Genomic DNA, 27,445 nt, shown 5'->3' with positions numbered 1-27,445 from the left:
GGGGAAGAAAGTTGGGGATCCCCAAAGCGTTAGGTAAGCTCCGTGCTCTATTTCGGCGATCCCAGCCAATCACTTTTATTTTCATATCGGGAATGTGATAAGCTGCAACTAACATATGCCGGAACTACATGCCTGATTCTTTCAAAGCGAAAAAGTGGAATTGCTGGATATAGAGTACCCTACAAATCCTTCGGAATCGCCTTCCTTTCTTGTTAGAATGTCATATCTCATAATAAAGTGACAGCATCTTCTCCGATAAGTACTGGACCTTTTCATCCCCAAAGGTCAAGATATAAAGAATCAAATAGAAAAAGGCTCAGAAACAATTAAACAGCAATAAAAACAAATAACACTGGTTGCACAGGGGCTGTTTTGGCCCGTTTTTTTTTTCTTTTCTTTAAGATGAACTAAGATCTCCTATGATCGACGCTTGGTAGCACCGCCCTTGCCAGTGTCCGCAGAAGAAGAGATGGCTTCGCCTTCCTTCTCCTTGGACTTACCAGCAGCTTCCTTACCCTTCTGGCTGCCAGAAGGAGCAGGGCTGCTGGCGCCAATGGCTCCAACGATGATGAGGATCATTGTGACAAGAAGGGCACCCAGGCCACCGGCCACCTCCGGCACTTGCTTGATAGCGTGAACGGGGTCCTGCTTGGCCAAGCCAATAAAGTAGTCAACCTTCTCACGGACGTAGCCAACGGGGTCCTCCTTGAAGCTGACGCTGGGGGTGGCACCCTTCTCCTCCGGCTTAGGCTTAGCGGCCTCCTCCTGAGCGGCCTCCACAGGGCGCTTGACATCAAAGGTCTCCTTGCGGAGCTTCTCAGCATCCTCAGCGGAGTGACCAATGTAGATGTTGTCGAATAGGATGTCATTCTGCATGGTCCAGATTTCGAAGCCGATCTGCGAGCGTTAGTTGGTCTCATGTTTAACAATGTCAAGATCAGTCTGGGAGGAAACTTACAGCACCCATGGGCTCAAAATTGGAGGGAGTCTTGTCCTCAAAGTAGGAAGGATTGGCAATCTTGCGAGGGGCCCAAGGACCCTTGTAGGCCGGGTTGTCAATCAGAGGAGCGCTCCACTTGCCCTTGTAGGCCGGGTTCTTCTTCAAAGGGGCCGACCAGGGACCACATCCAGAGACTTCGTTGCACTTGGGGTTGGCGACTGTCGGAGGGATCCAGTCACCATCCTCTTCGTCATCCCAGTCTTCGGGCTTCTCAGCCTCGGGGTCAGGGATGCTAGTAGGCTCGTCTTCCAACCAGTCATCGGGAATGCTGGCATCCTCATCGACGATCTCGAAGGGCGCCTCCTCATCCCAGTCCTCAGGCTTCTTGGCTTCGGGGTCAGGGATCTTGGACTCATCAACCCAGTCAGCCGGCTTCTTGTCCTTAGGGTCGTCGATCTCTTTGGCCGGGTTGACAGGGGGGTTGAAGTCGTCAATAAGGGTGCCCTCCTTGATGGACTCGCCGTCAATGAGGATTTGGAAGGACTGGTCGGGCCGGACGATCAAGGTGTAGAGGGAGGTGACCTTGGAGGTGCGAGCAGCTGGGGGAGCCTTAAGGTGCTTCTCCTCGTACTCGCCGGTCTTGGGGTTTTTATGACGGAAAATGAAGTGAACCTAGCAAAGTCAGCGTCGAGCTCTCACTTTTCGTCGGGACCTTTCTAGCAATGTACAGGCAGTTCGTACCTTGTTGGTGGCACCGCACTTGTCGGGACCAAACATGATCACGTAAGGCGAGGCGTTGGAGAACTCCTCGGCGTGGAGCTTCTTATTCTCCTGGAGAAGCTTCAGGTAGGCACCACCACAGACAAGGGAGTCTATAGAAGGACTTTGTCAGTATCTCAGCGTTCCATTTTCTGTGTTCTCGCTCGTGGAGCGGACTTACTCTGCGGCTTGACCTCATACTGAACTACCAACATCTTGCCCTTGTTATCAATCTTCTTGGGGAACTTGGCAGAGATGCCGTGGTGAGCGGCAGGATCCTTCACGACGAGACCCTTGTCGCCTTCGATCCCTTTGAAAACGGAGGGCTCTTCGACTGCCCAGTTACCGACATAAGCCCAGTCATCCTCCGACTTAGAATCCTCCTTTTTGGCGTGGGAAGGAATCCATCTGGACTCCCAGCCTTCAGTGAATTGTTCAAGGAATGGCGCTTCCAGGTTTGTCGGCTGTATTTACAAAAGAGAGTTAGCAGGTGCTATTTGGTACTATAGATGACAGCCTCGGCAACGAGCGACTGATGAGAGATAGCTTCCAACATACCGTGAAAATAGGCTTCTCGGCGACGGACGACGAATCGGGCTTGTTCTCGGCCTCTTCAGCATGGGCATAACCCATGAGTGAGGCCGAGGAGACAAGCGCCGATGTAAAGGCAGTGTTAAAACGCATGATGGGACGACAGCTAGTAGCTACAAGAAAAAGTAAACAAAAGTCACGAATCAATTGGCCCTCCTAGAGGAGGAAAGAAGAGGCGACAATCTAGATAAGAGGGAAAAATAGATTGCCAGCTAACTAGCTCACAGAAGTGGAGGGAAAGAGAGGAGAGGTGAAGGTGGAAGAAAGAGCGCGATATAAAAGCCGACGATTGAAGCCAGAAGGTCAAAGGTGGCCTCTTCCACGGTAGTTGCCCAATCAGGTTAGTTCGCTATTCTTCAGTGTTCGATCGGAAGAAAGGCTGCGGCTGGACTCATTGTTGCTTACTATAACCTATGTACAATTATCAAAAGTGGACACTGAGGTTCAATGTTTTAATTGTAAGCCTCGCTTTATATACAGCCTCCATTGTAAAAGCTGTAGGCAATTGGTCTCTTTTCACTCTATAGTACGGAGTATTACCGTAGATTGCGCGATCATCCATTTATCTCCGCGCGCCGTTTAAAAATGTTTCCCCGCCGGTGCTTTTCTGTCGTTCTTGGTCGATCTTGACTCCATCTTTCTACATTTGGCTTACTGGATATATTATCTATCTAGAGTGTCTTCTGATTGATAGGAGGTCAAATTGTTAATCTTATCAGCTCATTCGCCTTATAATCCAGCCTCTCCTCTAGGAGACCCCCACCATGGCCGACATCCAGAACGAGAACAACGACCATTTGGTCCAGTCCGATGACCCCGAACACCCAGCCAACAAAATCCCCGATCTCTGTCGCAGATTCTATAACTGGGGTTGGGTGACTGGTACTGGTGGTGGTGTAAGCAATCCTGAGTGCCTTGCTTGGTTTGCGACAGAGAAGTTGCGATTAACACAAGGCTGACTTCAATGTCTACACTAGACCTCAATTCGCCAAGATGACCACATTTTCATCGCCCCGTCCGGTGTTCAAAAGGAAATGATGCAACCTCACAATATATTCGTCCTACAATGGCCCACTCCGAAGTACCCTCCCTCCGAGCGCAAGTACATCCGCAAGCCCCTCGCATTGAAGCCGTCAGACTGTACCCCTCTTTTCCTTTCTGCGTTTGAACGCGGCGCCCTCTGCAGCATTCACACCCATTCGCAGTGGGCCGTGTTAGTGACTTTGCTGGTCGAGCGTGAGAAGGGTCCCGATGGCTGCTTTGAAATCAGCGACATTGAACAGATCAAGGGAATCCCTCGCGGCCGGGGTAAGGGTATGCTCGGCTTCCACGACACCCTCCGGATCCCGATTATTGAGAACACTCCTTTTGAAGAGGATCTCACAGGAAGTCTGGAGAAGGCGATGGACCGGTACCCGGACGCCTACGCGGTTCTGGTCAGAAGACATGGAATGTGAGCGCCACCGTTTATCCTATAAGATTGAATATACAGGATGCTAATGAGTGACTCAGCTATGTCTGGGGAGACACCGTTGCCAAAGCAAAGACTCAATGTGAAAGCTTGGATTATATTTTCCAGCTAGCAGTGGAGATGCATAAGCTTGGTCTTCCATGGGTCAAGAACTCCCCTTAGTTGGCAGGGCTTGCTATGTTCAAGCCTACCATGAGGAACATGATGACGATGCATATGATAGTTCATGATTGGACAGGGATGTAGAAAATATGAAATATAGTAGTATGACCTTGTATATCTGGGAATCTATTGGATCCTCGTAAACTGAAGACTTCATATATAGCAGGTCTAGGGTTATTGCGGTATCAACATTGAGGTACTCCCGTACCGTTATACCGAGTCAGCTGTAAACTATTTTTATGCGATTAATGGTAATTGCATCCTATTGCTTTTATTTATACTTTCTCAAGCTATATATTTATATTCCAACATACATCCATCGTATATCAAGTGCTCTGCAATCTACATTGGCGGGGGAAACCTAATCCGTCGGCCGTTGCTTCTCCGAACGCCAGACGTGCGATCCCGTCATCTCCTACTCCGGACAGTTCGACCACAGCAACCAGCGCCCTCTCGACTTAGCAGGTGCCTGTCCCTTAACTCTAAACTAACCCCGCCTTGTTTATTTGTCATACTCGAAGCCTACGAAAATATGGATTTGGACGCTGGAGACTCCCCGTGGGGCGGTAAGTGGTTAGGAAGGCACCGCTGTTTGTTCCCCGTTGTCTAACAATCACGAATGACAGATGTCCCTTCGCAATCGAGTGCAAACATTGGCACCTCGAACCCTGACACTGAAGAAACAAGTACGTTTGTCCCGCAAACCCAACCTTCCCGTGTCCTTCTTCCAGGCTATCTTTCCCGTCCGACCCTGTCCCAGAACCTGACGTCTCATTGTTTCAGACACAGAACAACCCCAGCAGACCGGTTCAAGCTCCTCAGGTCGACGAAACCCACGAGTCAACCGACGAATCAATGCGCAAGCGACGAAACTAGAAGCTGTTGGTGATGAAATTGATCCACTCGGTCCGCTTGGGAATACGGCCGTTGAGAGCGGACCTTCGCCTATCGAACAAGCACCTGAGCCCCCTCAAAAGGAATTCGCAGCGCGCAATGCCCGTCCTACATCATCGACGTCACAAGCATCTAGTCTCGCTGGAATGGTAGATTCGGTGACCCTGGAAGAGAATGGTGCTGGTTATAGGAACCCTCCGCCAGTGCAACCCCCGGCTGAGGCAGAGGGGGCAAAGAGACCATCACAACCCAGCGTCAGCATAGAGGAGGCTGCTAAGCCAACGTTTGAAATTGTGGTGGGGGATCCGCATAAAGTTGGAGATTTGACAGGCAGTCACATTGTGTATCAAGTCCGGACCCAGGTAGGAAGAAAGAAACCGGATGAATTGGACCTGTGAAAGGCGGCAAAGCTGACACTGGCATTACTACAGACAACCTCCAAAGCCTACCGGCAGCCAGAATTTGCCGTTAGTCGTCGATACCGCGATTTCCTGTGGCTTTACAATTCACTACATAATAATAACCCCGGTGTCGTTGTGCCTCCGCCTCCGGAAAAGCAAGCTGTCGGTAGATTTGACACGAATTTTGTCGAGTCAAGAAGGGCTGCACTGGAGCGCATGCTCAACAAAATTGCTGCACACCCTATCCTGCAACACGATGGCGACCTCAAGATCTTCCTAGAAAGCGAGACCTTCAGCATTGATGTCAAGAACAAGGAGAACCGAGAGCCGGACCTTGGTCAAAACAAGGGCATGTTTAGCTCATTTGGAATCAACGTTGGCGGAGGCACCAAGTTTGTCGAGCATGACGATGTAAGTTGCTGCTCCGTCGTAAAATCCAACTTCCATTCCATTGACAATTTATGCACAGTGGTTCCACGATCGCAAGATCTACTTGGATGCGTTAGAAAACCAATTAAAGTCGTTAATGAAATCTATCGACACAGTAGTTGCGCAGCGGAAAGGCCTTGCGGAAGCAGCTGGCGATTTCTCCGCCTCGCTCCATGCCCTGGCAACTGTTGAATTGTCACCAGCGCTTTCGACTCCTCTGGATGGGCTGTCAGACTTGCAATTGCGCATCCGGGAATTATACGAGCGACAGGCAATGCAGGACGTTCTTACGCTCGGTATCACAATTGACGAATACATCCGCTTAATTGGAAGTGTCAAGACCGCCTTTAATCAACGTCAGAAATCGTATCATAGCTGGCATGCAGCCGAATCGGAAATGACAAAGCGAAGGCATACCCAGGAGAAGCTCCTTCGGCAAGGGAAGACGCAGCAGGACCGTTTGAACCAAGTTAACGCGGATGTGGCCGATGCGGAACGAAAGGTGCACCAGGCAAAACTGCTGTTCGAGGACATGGGTAAACTGATGCGGAACGAACTGCAACGATTCGAAAAGGAGAAGGTAGAGGACTTTAAGTCTGGTGTTGAGACGTTCTTAGAAAGTGCTGTTGAGGCACAAAAAGAGGTAAGGCCGCCAAATACTTGAATGTACATTGACTGCTCGGTCTAGCTGACTCTTCTTTCTAGTTAATCGAGCTCTGGGAGACCTTCCTCCTGCAACTGGATGTGGGCGATGAAGGCAATCCTCTCTTCTCACCACAAGCTCCTAGTAACGAACCTGCTGCTGAAACGACTGCAAGTGCCGAGGCGATCACGGCCAGCGAGGGAGCTTAGCGTTGCGTTGTTTTATGTAAAGATCCGTTACTTTGTTTTATACCTCAATCGTGCGAATGATTGTCAATTACATGCACGGCTCGGTGTTTCAATGTTAGAAACTGATGATGATGGTTCAACTACTGAGTAATGTCTTGATGGTCATATCGAGAACTCGGGTCTAGACTATGGACGCTTGTGTCAATTCAACGATGTGGTTGAATTTCTCAAGGTTAGAACGTATACATGTACATGACAGCCGAACAAATATTTAAACAATAAAACCCACAAATCCCAACCTCATAAAACCAATCAGGGTATGAAAGTCGATTGTTCGCAACCTCGAATATCGTACAATTGCTCACAACCGTAAACCGAACTTCCCCACGCTCACACTCATTTCTTGTTCCCAGCTTCCTCCTCCTGCCCAAACGAACTAATCAAATCCAACAAATTATCCTCCTCCTCCTGGTCCTCCTTGGCCTGCTCCGCCATTAACCGTGCCTTCTCAACCTCCGCAGCCTCATTATTCTTTTCCAACGTTTGCTCCCCGGCCGCTTGCGCCGCCGCCGCCTCAGTATGAACCTTCACATCGTCCTCCTTCTTCTTCACCTCCTCCTCAGTCGGCGTATTAGCATCCCAGCTGCGGCCGAACTTCGCGCGGAACGCAGCCAGCCGTCCGGCCTCGTCCTCCTCGACGTTCATGAGTTTATGGCTGGATGGGTTCCACAGCAAGGAGTTACGGGTGTCGCGGGTGGAGCGGTAGACGGGGAGCGGGGAGGTGGTGCGTTGCGTGTAAGTGCTGCCGTCGGAGAGGGTGACGAGTTGAGTGAAGGTGTAGGGCCGCTTGGGGCGCCGGAGGAGGGTGGCATGGCGGCATTGTGAGCAGATGAAGGTGGTGGGTGTTCGGATGGTGGTTGTTGTGACCGCGCTGCGGCGGAGGGGGGTTGTGAGGGACATTATTGCTTCTCTCTCCTCTTTTCCGGTGGCGTGAGGTGAGATGAAGGAATAGTCACGGAGTATCGGTGGTCAATCTGTTGTAGTGGTCTGCTTTTGTCTTGGACCGAGAAATTTCGCGGACAAGATACGGAGCTTATATAAGCGGTATCCCGACTTTTTCCTCTTCATTCCCTCAGAGATGTCATACAAATACTACTACTATTGTCTATAACGACGACGATGGTTGTCAATTGAGCGGACTCTTCTTTACCATTATCTTCTTTGTCCTCATGATGACTTGGGAGGGCTTTTACAGTCTCTTCAGTGATTCTATCCACTCGCCCACCATTTCCTGAGTTTCTTCGAGCTCCTCCGCTACCACCGGCGGTATGAAGCTCTTTGCATACTCTCAATCGGGACTCTTAACGGGCCAGGCAATTGCACAGTTGAATGGTATTTACTATCCATGTCCTATTTCCTTCATATGATCCTAATAGATGAACGTACAGCGCCGCAATGTCTCACCAGCCTTCCCCGCCATCCCGCCGTTCAATTCGGACTCGGGTTCAATCGACCTGTGCAACCATGCCAGCGTAGAACCCTCGCTGACACTCCCAAACCCTCCCTACCAGACCAAATCCGCCTGCTCATGCGCCGAGTCCCCTACCCCGTCGCCATCATAACAGCCACAGACCCGCACACCCACAACCACAAAGACACCCAAATCGAACACTCCTACCGCGGCATGACAGTCTCCTCCTTTAGCACCGTAACCCTACACCCCGAGCCCGTGGTCTCGTTCAACGTGAAACGACCATCCGAAACGCTCAATGCACTACTCTCCTCCGGACGGTTCCTCGTGCATCTACTGGCACCCGCAAAACCAACAGCGGATTTGGCAAGGGATTTCTCGATGGGAAATCATAATCTGTCGATTTTGGACGGGGAGAGTGATTTTGGATTTGCTGCGCATGCGCAAACTGGGAATGAGAAGGAGAGTGAGAGGCCTCTTCCGCTGCTGCGGAGGAGGGTGGAGAGTCGGGGCATCGTAGATTTCCCGTTTGTTTTTGAGTGTAGGCTTCTACCGCAGCAGATAGAGGTGTTCGATCACACGATTGTTTTAGGTCGTGTTGTGGATACGATTCTGCAGTGTCCGTTAGATGCTGAGGTCAAAGGTCAAACTGACTCTGGTGAACTGTGCTTGACGTATGCTAATACCAAGTTCTGGGAGATGGGTCATGAGATCAAGGGATGACACATGATTGCCCTTTATTAACGAATGGTGTGCCCTGAGATGTCGACATGGCCACCTCATTGCTGGCATTTGTATAATAGAAAGATTAATAGTCGTTTGTATATACAAGTCTGGAACTTTAATCCATCTACGCCTTCTATTCATACAACACCAACACCACAGATAGCAAGTGATGTGAGAAATTTGCTAAGTAGCCTCAGCTCGAATTGGTACTACCCTTGACTATACTCCAATACCATGCTATGTACCCCATTATATACAAAACAATTTCTTCGTTTTGCTGCGCTGCTAATGATAAAATTCTCCAAGTAGAACTTCCACCTTCATGGATATCGGATTTGCTGTACAACCTATGAAACTTGGATAGGATCCAAAACCTTTTGTCCTAAAAGTGCCCTAAGAGATCTACATGTAGGCCATGCAAAACGCAAGAGAGATCGTCCACAGGCGATGCAAAGAGAAACGAACAAACGGAAAGAACACGACTGATCCGAGTACTAGAGGCTGGGAACGAGCAAGCACAAAGGCTCCGGAGTATACACACGAGCGCAGGCACACACCATTTGATACCACTTTTCCGAAACACCATTGGCAGAGAAAAAAAAAAGGAGAACCTGGGACGAATATGCCACGAGGAACGTCAACACCGCTGTCCCACGAAAAGTACCCCATTTTGATCCAACATGCCGAACCCATCAACTGATTTAGTTGCCTTGACCGCGCGCAGAGCCCGGGCTGCCACTGCCACTGCTACCGCTTCCACTCCCACTCCCACTGCCACTTCCACTGCCTCGACTACCTACCCGCTGGAACGAAGTCGGAGACGGGCGCGTGTTAAAGCTCAGAGGATTGTTATTCTCAGAACCAGAGCTTCCTCGCTTGTCGGTAACCAATTCGGACAGGTCGAGCTGAAGAGGCGGCAGGCGGCTGCCGTCCAAAAATTCGGCAGTGCTGTTGAACTGTCCGCTTCTGGCCGATCGGTTGGAGAAGGATCGATCCCGGTAAGCAGAATCCGTGGAAAAGTACGAATTGGTATGGGCAAGTGGGGAACTCGGAACGTGCTGGTGCAAGTACGACGGCTGTGGTGCCGGACTAGTCGGGTGAGAAGGGATCGTACCAGCGGGAGTTGCCGAATGTTGAAGCGGGCTAGATTTCAATGGGGGGAAACTGAGACCCAACAGCGATCGGTGGTTGGAAGCAGTGCTGGTCAAGGGGCCCAAGGCCATGCCATCGGAAATGGGGGCTCCAGGGGTTAACTGACCAGGGTCAATGAGCTGCTGCTGTTGTATAGCTTGCTCGATTGCGGCAGCTTGCTGCAGGAGTTGATTCGTGCGAACGTGGTAATCTTGAACGGACTGGCCAATAGTGGCAAATTGATCATTGTAATTCGCCTCCAGCTTAGCCTGATCTTGCTCCCTGGCAAATTGTTCAGCCGCTCGACGCTCACGTTCATTGAGACCCTGGGCATTAGCAGAGACAATTCGCTCATGCTGTTCGTTGACTCTGGCACGACGACTTTGAAGACGTTCGCGCCGTTGAATCGTCGAGTTCAAATCAGATTCCAAAGATGACACTTCGCGGGCAATGGCAGTACGGGTAGCAGCAATTTCATCTTTAGCATTGGCAAGCTGGTCCCGTTCACGCTCATAGTCGGCTTTCTGGGTCGACCATTCCTGCAACTCCTCCTCGGGGATCTGTGTTTTTGTACTCAGCTGGGCCTCCAGCGTGGTCGTTGCTTCCTCCGTCTGGCGAATAGTGCGTTCCAACTGGAGAGAGCGTTGTTTCTGTTTGTTTTCATCCGTCCCACTGCTTAGGCGATTGCCCAAACTTTCCATGTCTCTCTTAATCTTGTTCAAGACACGTGTATGGTCGGCCCTAGTCTTCTTCTGCCGAGCGCGCTTCTCATTGAGTTTTGCTTCCGCGTTGACAATGGAGTTTTTGAGGGTGGTTGTCGGTGACGACGGTCGATAAGACGGTTGCGGTGGCGTGGGAACTGAAGATACTGAAAAGAAAATCAAGACAATGGATTAGAATCACAAGAAGAGGCATAAGGAAAAGTGAGTCTTACCTTGTTCTGCGTCATTGGCGGCAGGAGTCTTGACACTCATGACGCAAATCTCTTCATCGGTATCGCTGCGTACGAAAGAACAAGTGTAAGCACAGTTAGGAGCAAGACCTGAGATCTCGCCACGCCAATGAACCGCATTCGAACCATTAGAAATATCCTCGACTTTGTAGACAGTGGCAGTGGCCCACAGTGCACCATTGACACATACGTAAAACGGTTCCATTTCGTCGTTTCCCAGGTGCCCGGCTTCACAGGCAGCGCCCGAAACAGCAAAATCATCCGCCGAGGCAAAATCACCCGCGGCGTATCTGATCGAGGAACCGTCCACATCCGTTATCCAAATAAGCCCATCATCCAACGAAACGCCTTGCAGATCCTCCTCTGTCATCATAGAACCTCTGGTAGTTTTTGACATCGCTCTAGAATGCTCGTACTCTCTCATCACAGTGACCTTTGTGCTTGCAAGTGCCGCCCAAAATGGTTGACGACTCCGAACCTGGTTTGCTTGTCTCCTCCGTTTCTTCGCCGAAACAAGTCGATCCCGGCCGTCCTTGAGGGCTGAGGGCGACGGCGCTATTTGGCCATCAGTACCCAGTATCGAGGAAAGGCTGGCGCCCGACTCGAAAGCCGAATCCGCCTGCGTTTGCGAAGAGCCCGCGGAAGCCTCGGTGTCGCCGCGCTTTCCAAGGCGCGGGGGAGTGGGCGAACGATTTTGGGCCATCGACCGCCTTAACATGGCCGTGCCTGCTTGGGCCAAAATATGTACTGCCAGTAAACTGCGTATCCAACTCGGAGAACCCTGAGTTTCGGTATGTCGAAACTCTGTGGGTAGGAAATGGGAATACTGAGATAACATGTCCGGAGAGACCATTTTTGCGGAGAGGAGATAACCCATAACAAAATCCTGTATACCTTTACTGCGAAGCAGATGCAAGGCGAGTACTATACCAACACATACCCAACTAACCCCTTCGCTTTTCCCCGACCCTCCACCGCCCAGCGTGATGGCCACCTGCACATGCGCTAAATCTAGTGCAAAATTCTGCGCCCAAGTCCACATGAAAAGGCCCCAAACGAGTAGCGAGAACCCGTCCGCTGCGAGCATTGTCGCCAACGACGGTGTACCAGCCGGACCTTGGAAGATGTCGAAATTTGACGTAAAGGAACCGGCTGACGCACCGCTCGGAGGCATAAAGGTCAAAGACGCAAATAAGAATTGAACCAAGGTCAGGACAATCGGCGGCAACTGGAGGAGGAAAATTAGGATGGCAATGGTGTCATACATCGGGCATGACTTGAGAATGGACGAAGCCAATTGTAACGGATTGATAGAGGCATTCGAACCCGATCTTTTAGGACCCATGGCAGTGGTAGTCGTGGGCGCCTGTTCAGTGCGACGCGAGGCCGGACTGGTGAGTCCACTGTTCGGCGGAACGGCACCATTCGACATGTCTGCGTTGCCCTTGGTATACCCATTCAGAACCCCGCGCACATTGCTGTCGGACTTGGAAGGCGAGGACGAAGGATCTGCCGTTCCGTTCAATTTGGCTGCCGCTGCTACCGTGGGAGTGATGGCGGGATCACTGGAAGAGCGAGACGAGGACAGATCGACTTGAGAGGAGCTCGAGCTCGAGACAAAACCACCAGCGCCACCGTTGGCGTGTCCATTCAAATGTCCATTCGATTTTTGCTTGGTCACTTTCTTACCGGAACCAACGGAACCATTCTCATGCCGACTGCTTTGACTCTTCCTAGCCGCGGCTGATGAACGTGGCATGGACGAGGGAACCAAACACCCAAGTCCGAGTCAGCTTGGCAGATAGCAGCCAAGGACCAGAACCGGGCGTTGAAAAGGGGACGAAACCGACGACAAGGGGGAGTTTGTTGAAGGAATGGGTGGTGGTAGTTGGCGGATGTTATGAGTAGCGGAAAAGGAAGGGAACGGGGAAAATGTGCGGCGGAAAGGGAACGACAGAATTGCTTAAAAAAGACGAGAAAAAGAAGAAAAAGAACGGAAAGAAAAGGAGAGAACTGGTTGACCAAGTGATGATGATAGAATATCGAGGAAGAATGGAAATATAGAGAGAAGAATGGGGGGAGGGGAAAGAGAGGGAGGAAGAGAGCGTGGCGGGGAGGAAAGAGAAGAAGTGAAGTTAAGGAAAGGGAAGGGAAAAAATGGATTGGGATAGTTTAGCAGCAGAAAGGCGGGAATTGTTGCGGCTGTCGATCGGTTCTTTGTGCCTCAGGCATGAACTTGCCTGTAACAGTCAGTACAGTACGGTATGATACATGCTACTGGATGAGTACTAATTTGTCTGTGTTCAAAACCTCTGTACAAAGCTCAGAGAATGGAGTATAAGGACAGATCGCAGGTATCAAAAGCTCACTGCAGTCACTCAGCCACAGTCGCTGTCAAAATTCACAGCCCGTCTTGAAACGAAGCCGTGAGGTGAGCAAAGCCTCGCTCCTTGTTCACGCTGCTATTGTATCGAATCGTTCTGGTCTACAGTGAGTCCCCCTCATTTTGACCGCCGGATTGCTCGCATTTGCCCCGGTAACAGAATGATGATCTTGAGGGGCAAAAGGCAAAAGGGGACTGTCACTTTTGGCTACATATATGACCTGCGACTGCTATTGTTCCCTGATAGGCCAACAACACCGTTCGAAACAAACATTTTTTCAATTGTTGGCACACTTTCGCGCTTTAGCAACCCTAGCACAGGGCCGGTCTGCGTTTTGGCAGGCTCCGAGTCCAACTGAAGCGCCGCTAAGCCGGATGATCTGATGATCTTCCCTCGTCTGTTGCGGGGTCAACGTTGTGCGATAAGTAATCCTGGCAATAGTATAGGCATCATGTAGGGGAGCCGGTAGTTTACTATGTATCTTCTCTATGAAGGGTAAACGCATAGAAGCAGTTATAGAATCGATGGTGCCAATATAAGATGAGACGAAAAGTTACCACGGAGTACTGTGGCAAATATCAGAAAGCCTCATTGATGGTACGGAACGCCATTGCCATGCTCAGTCCATCTTCAATTATAGTCATGATATCAACGGCAAATGTAAATGGCTCTTTGCAGTTTATAGTCCCATGTATGTTTCCGAAAAGTCACAAACAGGTACAGTGAGACTACCTGTAATATACCTAAACCTGCAGTTGATACATACAGTGTGCAATCATCCAAGACCCTAGAAGATGCTGCTGCAGACACAATAATACAACTTTCATGATTAATGCATGGTACCAATCCGTACTGTACAATACCAGAACGTGGTATTCTAGATCGGTAACATCCCCACCGCATTGCTTTTGATCAACGGTCAAGATCCTCACAGGGGTTGAGTATTGGTACTCGAGTATACAGAGTATGCAACACTCAGCACGAATTGACTATTCTTATTGAGCAGCAAAGAATAGGAATCGCGTGCAGTTGTTAATTCTCGACGCTAACTCGCGTGGACCCTGTAACAAGGATCTACCGTCTAGGGTCCCAAAAAGGGAATCGCGCCTAAATTAGTTCGGCGATGCACGTGCCCCGCCATAAGGCTTGTTGTCAGGTGATTCTGCCTTACCTCATGGTTATCACATGACAGTTAGATATAGATTCTCTTAAGTATAGAAAATGAAGTCTGCCTCAAATATTCAATGGTTAGAAAACAAGATAATAGTAATACATCAACTTGCATCACCACTTCTCTCAGTAATCGACTCGACCCACGGCCGAGGTTGGATTCTGGTCGGACAAATTCTAATTGATCTCAAGATCCCCGGTAAGGTATGATCTCCGTCCTCGAGCTTCTTTCTTTGTATGAAGGATATTCTGAGATTTTCGGGTTCCGCGGTTCGGTGCTCCATAGCTGGAAAAGGAATATAGACCCAAGTTATTGGTTTGATGGTGTGTTATGCAGCTGCGGCTAGTGTACACTGCGAAATACTATTGGAAGCGCTTCTATCGAAAAACATGATAAATATTAGAAGCATTTGAAAATCACATGGATTTTCATCAGTTTCAACTGTCTTTTTTTCTTTTTTTTTGGGGGGGGGGGGGAGAGAGGGGGGTCTCCCAAGCCAACCAGAATCTGCATACCCCACTGGAAAAAGAATTCCTGACAGATCTGGACTCGAATTTAGGAAAATTCTGCAAAACTCGGATGGAGCCCGCTGGAGCAACTGCACCATCCACTTATCGGAGCCGGGAAGTGTCCAGCCACTGCCTTGTTTCCACCCGAAGCCGTTTATGATACATTATACGATACACGATATAATATACAATACAACGCGGGACTAAGGCATCCATCAGTGATGGCCTTGATGGCCGGTAATGTAACCCACTAGCGAGCGGCCACTACAAGCCAGCGGCCACCCGGAGTATTATATACAAAATGGCACTTCTCAGGACCTCAAAATCACAAATAAAGTTATAAGTGTTCTGTTAAAGGTCATAACATTTAATATTGATGCATTGTAGAAGCCCCCTTGTTTTGTCTAGAACATCTAGAATTCTTTTGTCATCTGAAATACAGTGTTATTCCCAACACAGCTGTATTTAATGCTGTTTCTATGTATTGAAAAGAACCGAATATGTTATGAAATTATGGGGTTAACCTCTGCTTGTGTACGTCGAAAGAAAATGATATTCCAGATTTCAGGTCCTACCAATGTGTTATTGCTGAGATATTGAGGTCTTAAAAAAGTGCCATTTTGTATGCAATACTCCAGGTGGCCGCTCGCTAGTGAGTTACGTTACGCTATATTATTGATATTCTTTTGGTTGTGTACTGCAGATTAGCATTGGCCAGGACCCGGCATAAAACAAGTTCTCGGCGCTTCAAATCAATCCAATACCATATCTCCAGGCGCTTCAAAACTGGTCGCGACACGTTCGAGATAGGACAGCACATTGTGGCTCAGAGCTTCGAAAATGGTAAGAGCCCATGGCCGTTAGCGAATTATAATACTTAATGAATTGTATCTACCTAGTGGTTCGCTGTACAAGTATGCACTATACATTACGCAGTAGGCAGGAGGCATGCAGATACATATGCAGGGCACGTATCAGTGTTCCAAATGTCGCAATGCCCCTTCTCCAATCTACTTCTTCGTAGATCCCGTGTCCTCGACAGCATCTTCACGATCCCAACTGTCAGTCTCAAGGGTCCGTACTCGGCCCTCAATCTCCAGAATTCTCTGCTGCCAGGTCTTCTTTGCTTCTTCTTGCAACGCCCATGCCCTCTGGAACTGTTCCATCATGAAACGAGGCATGGGTGTCTTCTTTGCCTCTCGATAGTTATACGTGACAATATCCTCGTGACAGCGTGCGGCCGGTCGTTGATGTGCCTCGGAAAGAATGACAACTTGAAGCTCAAAGGCCGACTTTTCAGCCTGAGAAGATGGGTCCTGTACTAGTTTGTGATAAACGCTGATCTTATCGGGATATTTCATGGGCTAGATGGCGTCAACGAACTGGGAATCACTCAATCAAGAAGGATGGCGTGTGGACGCACGAATTTGTAATCAATCTTGATGCTCCGAAGGATGAGACCAATCCCGGTCGAACCAACGAGATTCATCCATGCCTTTTTATTCGCCGGATCCATGTGAGTTGCGAAGTTGCGCATAAAATTCACTCTCGCTGTCTCGGCGTATCTGACGTACATCACGTTGTTGACATGTCCTGGTTCAAGTCAGGTGCCGTGAATATAACAAAGTTTCCTAGGGCAATACATACCCTTTCCAGACAAGTCAGCCATTAAATCAAATCAAGGGACATCATCGTAGACTTACCATAGTATCCTAATGCCAATGCACAATATAGCTATCAGTAAACCACCTCACCATTCGTGCAATAATTACAGAGGCTGTCATCATACCATCTCTCCCCATGCCACATTATGCTGGAATAACCCTCTAACAGTTTCATTCGTCAAAAAACCCTCACTGCCCGAAACCAACTCCCTCCAATCCCTCGCGATCTGCTGTAAGACATCACCCGCTTCCTGAATCTGCGGCGGCTTCAGTCCAAACATCATACACCTTCCGATCCTCCGCTTTGTCAGGGTAAGCCATTTCGGGTCAATCATGTGAGGTTTCGTGGGTGTAGGCGTCGATGTTGATGTCGACTTCGTCTCCGCATGAGCTGGTGAGATTGAGAAGAACCGTCCGGCGGCAATTGAAGGCTTGATTATAGTGGAAGCTGCGAGAGCCTGCTGCCGTGGAGCCTGTCTCATTAGTATTCTCATTCTGGTGCTATCAAATCTGTGAGATGTTGTATTTAGTTGGTAGGAATTGGATGTCGCTGTTCACTATTGAACCTCCGAGCCCGGGATTTCGGTTAACCCCGCTCTCCGCTCCGCATACTTTGAGCACGTAGTTAGATAATTTGATCAAGCTGGATCGGATTTGTTATAAGACCATATCAGGAAGACGGAGCCATGGATAGATTGCCGGTTAAACTGATTGATTGCATTGCAGAACCGACTGTTTACAAGTTCTGTTCTATCCGTAGTTTATCCGCGGCGACGTCACCGCCGATATCTCGAAGCTGAGGAAGGTAACCCAACTTCTCTCAATTTACAGAGCTCACTACAGAACACGCATCTCTCTTCAATCTTTCTTCGAAACAACAACCCAGAAAATCTAGCCAGGACTTAGTGTCCGCTTAATGGATACACCATGACAAACCCAGCATTGCGCCGGGAGGTAATCAATATCTACAAAGGTAAAAATGTTTCTTCCAAGAGACTCTATTGCTCTACAGTCTAGGTGTTGACAGCGCACGCTAATACAGAGCTCCTCAACCTTGGCCGGGCGTATCCCCTCGGGTACGATTATTTCAGAAATCGACTGCATAAAGCGTTCTCGAGTCAGGCGCACTTGAACGATGAGGAGCAGATTAAGAAGGGCATTGCGAGGGCGGAATTTGTCAAGAAAGGTGCGCTGTTTGGTATTGGTCTTGCTAAGGGTACCCTTTACTAATGCGACCAATCGCCATTTAGAAATCGAGGCATTGTAAGACCAATTCCTATGCTCTTTGCCAATCACGGTTATTTCACGTCCATCACGCCTTCAGAAAAAACAATACCACTTGTGGAGCTGATTAACATATCCATTCGCTATCCTTATCGTCTATCATAACATCATGCAACACTCTCGAAACAAAAGCTGATACTGACATGTCGCCAGATATTACCTGAGACGGTATCGCGCAATGAAACAGCGCTATGAAAACAATTAAAGCCCATAATCCCGCCGGGCTGGTATTAAGTTTCCAAAATGAAATATTCAGGACATATACTCCGTACATAAAAACCAAAAGAAGAAACGTAGACTCGGGGTATCACCAATATGATGTGAGCAAATGGCCACGACTTTTCCGACCACCAGAACACCAATCACTTTTTTTTCCCTTTTTGCGCCTGTGTCTACCAAAATTTTGGTAATATGGCTTTTTTATTTATTTCTTTCGACCCCACCAGGCACTCACTTCCAGACATTCCCCGCTGGTGAGGCCATCTTTCTGGAACAGATCCGCGGTCATTGCAGTCCACCATCTGTCCCATTCATCTCGGCTCTTTCCACTGGCCTCCATGAGCATAGGCTCCATGCCTTCGATCATCTGGATGACCGTGAGAAGAGCCGTGCGTCGTATTGAGAACTGATCTGTGTTTAAGGGTCTCCGAGTACGGCCGATAGAATCTCTACCTTGTCCTTCTCGTTCCCACCGCAATTCCCCTAGTGGGATCGCAATGCGACGGCTATCCACATTTTCTAGATCGTCAACTTCAGCATTGAAAGATAGACCGATTGTTGCGCATGGCATCGCGGAAAGTTTGCGACGATCAAATGCCGCCTCGAGCCAAGAGTTGTAGTCCTGCAGGTATTTGTTTTGTGCTCTTGTGAACGGAGTTGCGGATGAAAATGTGTACGTCGCAGTGGCATCGGCTGTTTCTTGTTCCCTCGATGCTAATTTGCGAGCAGGGGCAGGGTTCGGGATCAATGATCGGAAAACCCAATCGGAGTCCCATATTTCTAAAACACCTCCCGACTTGAGAACACGCAATGGCTCACTCAAGCCCGATGCCTGTTGTGCTGGACTTGACGGACACATCCCTGCATCTTTAATGAAAACGAAGTCAAAGTAGTCATCGGGAAACGGTAGGCGCGGTTTACGTAAATCATGTCGTTTAAACTGCCAATTCACACCTTTTTTCCGCAGATCGGGGGCGATGGAGACGATGTCAAGACCGGTAAAGGAGACGTTGGGATTCCCACGACGAGCGAAGTAATCGTGGCAGAGACTCGACCAAAGACCCGAGCCGCATGCCAATTCCAATACTCGTTTCGGGGGATTCTCAGCAAGCGACGGAGTGCAGAAAGGGCCGCCAAAGACGCGAATGAGCATAAGGGTGCGCAGGGATTGGCGATGGATTTCGGGCAGGTCGCATGGTAATGGGTAGAGGTTTTCGGGGTCTCTGAGATAGGTTCGGTCGCCATGGTGTATTAGAGGGTAAGTGCTGTAGTCATTCTGTAGGGAGGAGAGGGAGGAGGTTGACGTCCCTGCCCAGCCGGGGCCGGTGGAACTGAGGGTCGAATTCAGATCGGAACCAGAGGCGGCGGCTGTCATCGCGGCGGGAGTGGGAATTGTTGTGCTCGAGGATATCATGATATCCATCTTTTTCTTTCATGGGTTTCTTTCCTTCTCTGCTTCGTGTGTCTCGTCAATCGAGTCGAATTAAATCACTGGCCAAGTGCATTCTCAAGCGATACACCAATTGCGAAAAAAAAATTTTTGGACAGTCGAGATAATTGATTGGGTAGGTAGGCGCGTATGTATAGGTGACACTGGACAAGAGGGAGAAAGAAAGAAAGAGAAAGGAATTGCAAAGAATTAAAAAGAGAAGAATAACTCGGTATTGTTATTGTTATTGTTATTATTATTATTATTGATATAATTGAACCGTGGAAAATGGAGTACGAGAAAGAGTAGGGAAGAAAGAGGGGGGCAAAAAAAAGGTATCAATTCATGGTGGTGGACATGGCGGCCAGTTCCACATTCCCCCTTTACGGATGGAGCATTGTGAGTACTCTAGACACATTCCAGAAATCCAGAAATCAAAAGTATAAGTACAGTGGATGATCCTTCAATGAAGAAGGGACCATGATTCACATTCTCTGACAGGCCACTGGATCGGTTTTGAGTTACCAAAGTGTCAAACTCGTATACTGTAACCTCAATAATGTTTGTGACGACTGTCTGGCTGTAAGTCAATGTATCATCCATCCCTGAGCATCACAGTAGTCCACTGACCCTGAAGATAATCCCAGATTGAGCTCGCAAAATTTATTTATCAGAAACAGGGCTAACCGGATCAAACTCTCAGCTGGATCCGAACTAAGCGAACGGCTTTCCCGTGTATTATCCACCACCGTCAAATCAAAGCGGCTGTTCATACTCAGACTTTTGGACCCAGTTGCAGAGAAGATATCGGAACATACGGAGTTACAAACGTCCTCAATTTTTCGCCTTTTTAATTTTTTTTTTTTTTTCTTTCTACGGAGTATTACTCGAGATCCCAGCACAAGCCGACAATTGAACCCAGTGTTTCTTTTTGCCTGCCCAGTGCGAGTAGATTCTGCCCAACACACCGGGTTCAAGATTCGACCATGACTCGGTCCAATGCTTGATTACCAATTGTTGATGATTGTCATTCATAGGTCAAACACTCTCCATCAGCCCTTTTCGAAGATGTGCCCGTTTTCGGTAAACATATCGAGTGCCATGATGTCAAGGAGTTTATTTTTATTTTATTTTATTTCTTTTTGGTTTATATCTCGAGTTCCTTGGATACCGGCTTTCTATTCATGGTACGCTATAGTATGGAGTACTACCCTGCACAAAGTAGTACTCCATACTGGTACAGGATCACAGACCAAGACCAAGACGCCGTTGGCTGTCAAAGAAGAAAAATAAAAATAAAGAAGAAAAGGAAAAGGCGCATCCGAAGTGTCGGAAGCCGGAAGGTGGCTCCGTGCAAAGACCAGACAAACTATTGACGGGTCTCCTTGGACCATCTCCGGAAAATGGAGCCCTGTGTAATACCATTCGTACTCGCACATAGCATGGAACCACCTCTGTAATCTGAGTATCGCATACACCACAAGTACGTCTCTTCAAGAAATTTATAGAATTCAAAATGAAAACAACTCTGTTTATCCATCATCAGTAGAGACAAAAAGAGGGGTGTGATAAGTTGTAATACGGAGTAATATTGACATATGCGTGACTTTTGAATTGGAGATAGTGGTCCAAAGACTATACCCAGTTAGTATTAGTTTATTGTTAGTAGCGTATGTTCCTAGATGTACTGAGTATTGCTGCTCTGTAGTACTATTATGTACTTTCTAGACGAGTATGCATGCAATTGTACCTTTGTTCTCCGAGGAAGACATGTTGAATTGAAGAAGCGAAATGAATCGCGTAGATAGATCAGCTAGCGCTTGGTGATGAAGCATCGCTACTTTGGTTTCATTTGAATTCTCAGGATCACGGTTGGATACATTGTAGTTCAATAATTTTTATATCTGAAATAGTTGGTCTCTTTGATAATTGACGCTAGGTATGACTTTCCCATCGGCTCTGTTTATGAAAAGATCCTCCGATTAAGCTGGGTCCAAGGAAATATAAACCATTATTCTCTTTGATCCCTCATGATGGCAGTGACCTCACCCAAATCATTCGTTGAAATAGTCTCATTGATGTCGCATGTTTGGTCTCGAATACCTATAACTAAGAGTGTTCAGTAATAGATTTGGATGGTTGAGCCACCGCTCCTAATACTCTGGGTATGCAACATATAAAAAATACAGTCCTTATGCTCCCCATGGCAACCACTGCCTTCAACAAGGGATTCCGCTGGGTTTGTCGAAATGAACCACGAACACGAACAGCTGGCCAGTTTCAAACATCAGGTAACAACCAAGGCCAAGATGGCTTTTTTCTAGGTTATATTCAGCGGTAATCTAACTGCCCAACCCCATTCTTCCTTGCAGCCAAGGTCCAACTGGGGATGAAAGGAGGGTTACAGGTGTGCTTGGCCAATGGGAATTCGATCCGCTGGTATCAGCGGAGCGGAATCAGCAGCGGGAGGGATTCTACTCGTCTGTTCAGTGAATGTTGCTAGTGATTCCCCAAAGCAAGACAACATACCTGCAAGTTGTCAAACACCACCTAATAGGCCTTTCTGGAGTAGCACACTGGCCAAAACTGGCTCATTTTACATTATTATGGCGGTGCAAATGCGCCACGCCTCAGCCTACCAGGGGTAGGTATAGTACAAGCGCTCCTCGACATTCCGTATAAAGTAAGATCTGTTGTATAATTCCTTTTTCTGTATGCAAGAACCCGGTCATGGTTGTATATCGTTCCTAAGCTTGATCTCGCTGGATATTTTGAGAGATCGCTATTTGTTTCCGCTACACCGAAACCAATAAGATACTGTCATATACTTGAATGGTTTGTGGGTCGCAGTTGACAGCGCATTGTCCTCTTGCTTATTTCTCCAAGAGGGGTGGTGAACTTAGATGAGTGTTGACACTTTGTCCTGTTTCCAAACTCGATCGACACCTTACTTCTGAAAGCAATAAAATGACATACTATCGAATTTGCTGGCACTTGAAAGCCTAAATGAACGCTCCCAGGATTGGACGAACCCTGAGTGATTGGAATACTCCGGATGTAAAAGGGACTTGACATATTGATCTGGGGCCAAGCTAGTTAGCGGAATTCAGGGTCTTTCATGTCCGTTGTTTGTTAGTTAAGGAGCCCATGTAGGAATGATAGTTATTTCTCTTGACTGGCCACGGCCGGGAAGCTGGATGTTCATTGTCAGATATAGAGCAGAGATACCCCGTCCTCCCCAGAGCCGTTCGCAAGATCAGTGGACCGGGCGGACGAATCACGTCCCCAGCGATTGTATCACGTGATCAGACGACTCCCGCCTTCGATGCAAACCACTTCGCAGCAGCCTCAAGACACGCCGGAAGAGTTAAACATCTCGACCAACACACAGGTCTTGCCGCATCCATCAATTCGCTAAACAGTGCGCCTTGTCCTCCCTATCTAGTTTCTTTTTCCTTACTTTCTTTGTTGCTCTCGCCTGCGAAAGGTTGTTTTTTCTCTTTCTCTAACCGCCCGGTATTAAGCAGACTTGCCGCCAGATCTTCGTCCCTCCGACGTCCTGTGACTCGTCTCGCCCCCCCGACGCCGGTTTCGATCGTTCGACCATCGTGTCTTTTATTCTTCCACTTTTTCATATTAGATCCGGGTATTCATCAGATTTTACTCCGAGGACGGCACAAGGTTGTTTGGGTTTTCCCTCTCTTTTTCTTGTGTGTCGCTGCAAACCGGTGATCTTGGACACACAATAGCCCGGGGTGGTCGTTCCGCTCCAGAACTCCATGTGGAAGAGAAGGAGAGATCGTATCCGAACCCCGATTCCTCTTCTGTCTTCTTTCGCTGCCTTGAACCCGGCGCTCTCAGTTCGGGTCTCCTCATACACTCCTTCTCAAGTCGATAAGCTCAGGTCTCGTCTGCCACGTTAAATGGCAGATGGTACCTACAGGTTCCAGCAGCCTGGGGCCGGGCAGTTCTTCTTCCAGACGCAACCGCAACAGCAATCTCACCAACGACAACTTCTTCGAAACGGAACGAACTCTCCCTCGGGAAAGTTAAGATACACACACGACACTCCTTCTCCTGCTCGTTCTCCACCCCTCACGCAAGCAGCCGCCCTCAACTTCGCCATGTACAGCCAAGCTCACCAAAGCCAGCATGTCATGATGAATGGCAGCCAGGCCCACCAGCGTTTCAGCATGCAGATCCCCAAATTCCAAACGCAAACCCACCATGCACATGCGCAGCAAGCCCACCCTCACGCACACCATAATCAGCCTCTTACCCAGCATGCCTTCTCCGCGGCAGCATTGGCAACCACCACGCCGCATTTCACGCCAACTCCTATGCAGAATGGGATCCACGGCAATCTTGACGATGACATCGATGAGATGAATGAACATTGGCAACAGCAGCTGCAGTTGGCAGCCGAGTCGAGACAGGCTAGCTCCCCGCACTACCATGCTCGTAGTGTGGCACAACAAGCCAAGGGTATCCAGATCGCACCGAGTCAGATCGAAGTTCAAGAAGTCAGTACCGACGGACGGAATGGTGTGGTGAGAACAAAGCCAGTTCCGAGGCAGGGCTGGCATGCTCTTGATTTCGGTGGCCAAGGGTTGCGTGCACTTTCCACATCTTTATTCCACTACAAATTCCTGGAACAATTATACCTTAACCACAATAAACTGAAGGTTCTTCCACCGTCTATTGGGCAACTGCGGAAATTGACTCACTTGGATCTGTCCGGCAACGATTTGACCGACCTTCCCGAAGAAATTGGCATGCTGTCCAGCCTGAAGAAGCTCTATTTATTCGACAACAACCTTCGCACTCTTCCTTATGAAATGGGATACCTTTACAGACTGGAGACTCTCGGAATTGAGGGTAACCCGTTGAATGATATCCTGAAAGCACAAATTATGAAGGATGGCACGAAGGCCTTGATCAGATACCTCAAAGAGGAAATGCCAGGTTGGTTGACGTCTGCCCTTTTGAGACCATGTCCGTATCCTGATACTAATTGCTCCGTTTCTCAACAGTACACCTTCCTCCCCCCGATAGAGACTGGATTATTCTCGATGAAACCGCCAACTCTTCTAATAGCCCCACTGAGAAAGTTACTGTCATCTCGTATAACACATTATGCAGCACCTCTGCAACCCAATCGCACTATGGATACGCCCCTTCTCGTGTTTTGTCGTGGGAATTCCGGCGAGAGCTTATTTTTAACGAGCTCAGGTCCCATGGCTCGGATATTGTGTGTCTTCAGGAAGTCGATCAGGGAAGTTACAACGAATACTTCCGGGAGCAGTTGGCGTATAGCGGCTACAAGGGAGTTTATTGGCCACGAGGTCGTGCAATGGGCATGCAAGAGGATGATGCTAAGAATGTCGACGGCTGTGCGACATTTTTCAAGGAAAAGAAATTCATTCTCTTGGACAAGCAAATGATCAACTTTGGTCAGACAGCTGTGCGACGACCTGACGCCAAGGGCCAGGATGACATTTACAACCGACTTTGGCAGAAAGACCATATCGCAGTTGTCATCTTCTTGGAGAATAGGCAAACTGGCTCAAGGTTCATCGTCGTGAATGCACATCTCTATTGGGATCCTGCTTTCAAGGATGTCAAACTGATCCAGACCGCCATTCTGATGGAAGAGATTACGAAACTCTCAGATACTTACGCCAAGTGGCCTGCGTGTACTGACAAGACAGCGTTCCGGTTCTCTGAGGCAGAGGAAGAATCCGATGCGACGCTTTCAGAGCCTGCTCCGTCGATGGAGTATGCTAGTGGCGATCAGATTCCACTTCTCATGTGTGGTGACTTCAACTCTTCGCCTGGATCCGCCGCGTATAATTTGATCGCGAACGGGCGACTGACGGAAGAACACCCGGATCTCGAGAAGCGGCTTTACGGAAACCTCAGCCGGGTTGGTATGACCCATCCGTTCAAGCTGAGATCAGCCTATGGTACAATTGGCGAAATGAGCTTTACAAATTACACCCCAGATTTCAAGGATATCCTCGACTATATCTGGTTCTCGTCCACTTCACTTCACGTCTCGGCATTGCTCGGAGAAGTAGACAAGGAATATCTCAAGCGGGTTCCTGGCTTCCCGAACTACCATTTCCCTAGTGATCATGTTGCACTCTTCGCGGAGTTCACTATTAAAGGGAAGAAGGGCAAGGTTGTGGAGGCAGATTTTGGGCCACAACGGAATTAAGAGTGAAGGAAAGGTCATATTGTTTGACTGGTGTTTTCGTAACCAGCTGTCTTCTCAGTTTCTTCTTGTCATCTCGGAATCTTTGGGGGTCTCGTGTGTTGTTTGCTTGCGATGCTTCTTCTTGCGTTTCCTTTCTGCATCTTCTTGTGTGCTCATTGTCTACCTTCTTTTCATTGCACTGCTGTCGCCATTGGGCACTTGTTTCAATCGAACCCACATTTTTATGTTCTTGGAAAGTAGTCAATGGCGCAGCAAATTTCCTTTTCTTCCATTGGGATGCTATCTATCTTGGGCTTCTTTCCATTCTTCCTTGCGATTACTTTGCTTCATCTTTCTCATCCCACCTCATCTAACGTCCACTACAGTTACGGTGTTTACGACGTCTAGGGAGTTGCTGTTTGGGTTGAAACTTTCCTGGGGACCTGGTAGAGATCTTTTGATCGTCTGGTGCTATGATGGGCCTAGATGAAAGGGAGTAAAGGGAAAAACATTACTAGATGTTTATCTTTTCCCCTCTGCCATATTCCTCTTTCTCCATTTTAGGCGAATGGGGTTCTCTTCTGCTATATGAATGTTTTGCCTTTGGCTTGGTGTTGTCCTATTCTTTTTCGCTCTTCGGGAAATTATCAAGTAAGCCTTTTTTCCATGGAGTACTTTCAGATTCTCTTTTATCTCAATTTCAGGTATTCTCTTTGTAAGAGTAGTCGGCTCTGATCGATGGCTTTGGCCCCCTTCGTATCTTTTTGTGTACAGTTCATCAACCAAAGTTCCAACTCTATAATGACTGTTGTCAACCCTACGCCTGCAAAGCAGCCGCTCCTCTATTTACTAGGGGTATGTCCCTGGTAACCCCCGCATTTCGTTGGTGCTACTTCGGATCCTGGCCTGCTGTTGGGATGCCTTGTCGCTTTAATACCAACGTCTTCTTTTCTATAAGCGGTTAATATGCTGAGTACCTCTCATTTGTTTCAATTGAAAGTCTGGCCTACTCTCTGTCTCTTCATGCCACCCCTTGCTAGAGGTATCAGCTCACTTCTATCTCTCCTCAGTCAGCCTGCTGCCGCTGCACTTGATGATGTAAGTTATTTTGGATTTGCCCTCTTCACCAAACCTTCTGCTAAGAGAAAGAAGGAAGTACTGTCCCTAGATCTTCTGGAGGATAACTATCTTTATCGAATAAAGAAAAATACATGGATTGTATATGTTTCCGTCCTTGATGGAGATATCTTTCCCCTTGACTGCAGGACATCTAGACAGCTTTCCGATTTTTTCAAGGCCGCGGAAAGTTCCAAGGTGAAAAGAAGAATGGAAAAGCCTCACTTCTTGAAGGTATTGGAAGTATACCAGAAGAGTTCTCGCCAGAAGGATTGGACCTCGGACGATTTGATGCTTCTTCCGTGTTTTACAATCTTTCACGTCTGAGAACAGTATCTTGAATCAGCGGTCGTATCTCTCGGGGTAAGCTGTGATGGTGAGACGTGGATACTAAAAGTTGCACAATTCAGATATGGAATTTCATATTCACAGCAAGGGGTTTCGGTATATTTTTAACTGGTATCGTCTGGCTTTCCGCTCGCTACACGATTCATTGATTACGTCTATGAGGAAACGAAGGATTGGACGATTGGCTTCCTGGTAGAGAGGATTTTGGAAATCCACCAGGTACACATAATCTCTGCGAATGCATGAAGACAGTTTGCCTATTGCATACATTCGGAATCGTTCATGGAGACCCCAATAGATACAACTTCGTTTATTACAGATGGCGCAAAAGTTTTGGATTTTGAAGTTTCGGTTGCTGAAAAAG

The 27,445-nt window shown here is 48.3% G+C and overlaps 10 protein-coding genes across 10 annotated transcripts; 5 read left to right on the top strand and 5 right to left on the bottom strand.

Moving 5' to 3' along the window:
• Positions 1–26: 26 nt before the first annotated feature.
• clxA (calnexin) lies at positions 27–2,605 on the bottom strand. Its single transcript, XM_040782611.1, has 5 exons — positions 2,258–2,605; positions 1,881–2,163; positions 1,682–1,812; positions 959–1,612; positions 27–897 (listed from the first exon to the last, which is right to left on the bottom strand). Exons 1-5 carry the CDS (start codon positions 2,381–2,383, stop codon positions 418–420), a joined length of 1,674 nt encoding a protein of 557 aa, XP_040636467.1. The 5' UTR covers positions 2,384–2,605; the 3' UTR covers positions 27–417.
• Positions 2,606–2,713: 108 nt separating this feature from the next.
• On the top strand, positions 2,714–4,243 carry mde1 (methylthioribulose 1-phosphate dehydratase MDE1). The gene is made up of 3 exons (XM_040785847.1): positions 2,714–3,186; positions 3,268–3,743; positions 3,803–4,243. The coding sequence occupies exons 1-3, from the start codon at positions 3,055–3,057 to the stop codon at positions 3,921–3,923; spliced, it is 729 nt and encodes a 242-aa protein (XP_040636466.1). The 5' UTR covers positions 2,714–3,054; the 3' UTR covers positions 3,924–4,243.
• Positions 4,244–4,455: 212 nt separating this feature from the next.
• Positions 4,456–6,499, top strand: EURHEDRAFT_379906 (sorting nexin 1; the record flags this gene model as incomplete). The annotated part of the gene is made up of 6 exons (XM_040779222.1): positions 4,456–4,489; positions 4,550–4,609; positions 4,707–5,179; positions 5,249–5,629; positions 5,688–6,290; positions 6,353–6,499. The coding sequence occupies 6 exons, from the start codon at positions 4,456–4,458 to the stop codon at positions 6,497–6,499; spliced, it is 1,698 nt and encodes a 565-aa protein (XP_040636465.1).
• EURHEDRAFT_415150 (mitochondrial 54S ribosomal protein bL31m) lies at positions 6,421–7,530 on the bottom strand. The gene has a single exon (XM_040782610.1). The coding sequence runs from the start codon at positions 7,436–7,438 to the stop codon at positions 6,875–6,877; it is 564 nt and encodes a 187-aa protein (XP_040636464.1). The 5' UTR covers positions 7,439–7,530; the 3' UTR covers positions 6,421–6,874.
• A 79-nt stretch (positions 7,531–7,609) lies between these two features.
• On the top strand, positions 7,610–8,842 carry EURHEDRAFT_388526 (flavin reductase family protein). Its single transcript, XM_040779748.1, has 2 exons — positions 7,610–7,870; positions 7,927–8,842. The coding sequence occupies exons 1-2, from the start codon at positions 7,807–7,809 to the stop codon at positions 8,670–8,672; spliced, it is 810 nt and encodes a 269-aa protein (XP_040636463.1). The 5' UTR covers positions 7,610–7,806; the 3' UTR covers positions 8,673–8,842.
• Positions 8,843–9,376: 534 nt separating this feature from the next.
• Positions 9,377–12,517, bottom strand: EURHEDRAFT_461855 (putative ubiquitination network signaling protein; the record flags this gene model as incomplete). The annotated part of the gene is made up of 2 exons (XM_040784754.1): positions 9,377–10,674; positions 10,741–12,517. 2 exons carry the CDS (start codon positions 12,515–12,517, stop codon positions 9,377–9,379), a joined length of 3,075 nt encoding a protein of 1,024 aa, XP_040636462.1.
• A 3,315-nt stretch (positions 12,518–15,832) lies between these two features.
• On the bottom strand, positions 15,833–16,968 carry EURHEDRAFT_461887 (thioesterase family protein; the record flags this gene model as incomplete). Its single annotated transcript, XM_040784758.1, has 4 exons — positions 15,833–16,186; positions 16,246–16,415; positions 16,526–16,556; positions 16,612–16,968. 4 exons carry the CDS (start codon positions 16,966–16,968, stop codon positions 15,833–15,835), a joined length of 912 nt encoding a protein of 303 aa, XP_040636461.1.
• Positions 16,969–17,138: 170 nt separating this feature from the next.
• Positions 17,139–18,125, top strand: EURHEDRAFT_415145 (electron transfer flavoprotein regulatory factor 1). The gene is made up of 4 exons (XM_040782609.1): positions 17,139–17,459; positions 17,529–17,672; positions 17,737–17,749; positions 17,924–18,125. Exons 1-4 carry the CDS (start codon positions 17,414–17,416, stop codon positions 17,973–17,975), a joined length of 255 nt encoding a protein of 84 aa, XP_040636460.1. The 5' UTR covers positions 17,139–17,413; the 3' UTR covers positions 17,976–18,125.
• On the bottom strand, positions 17,827–19,716 carry EURHEDRAFT_415144 (class I SAM-dependent methyltransferase). Its single transcript, XM_040782608.1, has one exon. The coding sequence runs from the start codon at positions 19,410–19,412 to the stop codon at positions 18,195–18,197; it is 1,218 nt and encodes a 405-aa protein (XP_040636459.1). The 5' UTR covers positions 19,413–19,716; the 3' UTR covers positions 17,827–18,194.
• A 3,826-nt stretch (positions 19,717–23,542) lies between these two features.
• On the top strand, positions 23,543–25,638 carry EURHEDRAFT_404932 (CCR4-Not complex 3'-5'-exoribonuclease subunit Ccr4; the record flags this gene model as incomplete). The annotated part of the gene is made up of 2 exons (XM_040780351.1): positions 23,543–24,383; positions 24,452–25,638. The coding sequence occupies 2 exons, from the start codon at positions 23,543–23,545 to the stop codon at positions 25,636–25,638; spliced, it is 2,028 nt and encodes a 675-aa protein (XP_040636458.1).
• Positions 25,639–27,445: the final 1,807 nt, after the last annotated feature.

The sequence above is a fragment of the Aspergillus ruber genome (genome assembly GCF_000600275.1).
Source record: "Aspergillus ruber CBS 135680 unplaced genomic scaffold scaffold00025, whole genome shotgun sequence".
NCBI lineage: Eukaryota > Fungi > Ascomycota > Eurotiomycetes > Eurotiales > Aspergillaceae > Aspergillus > Aspergillus ruber.
The sequence above is the reverse complement of the archived record's forward strand: the minus strand, read 5'-3'. Positions and strand labels throughout refer to the sequence as shown.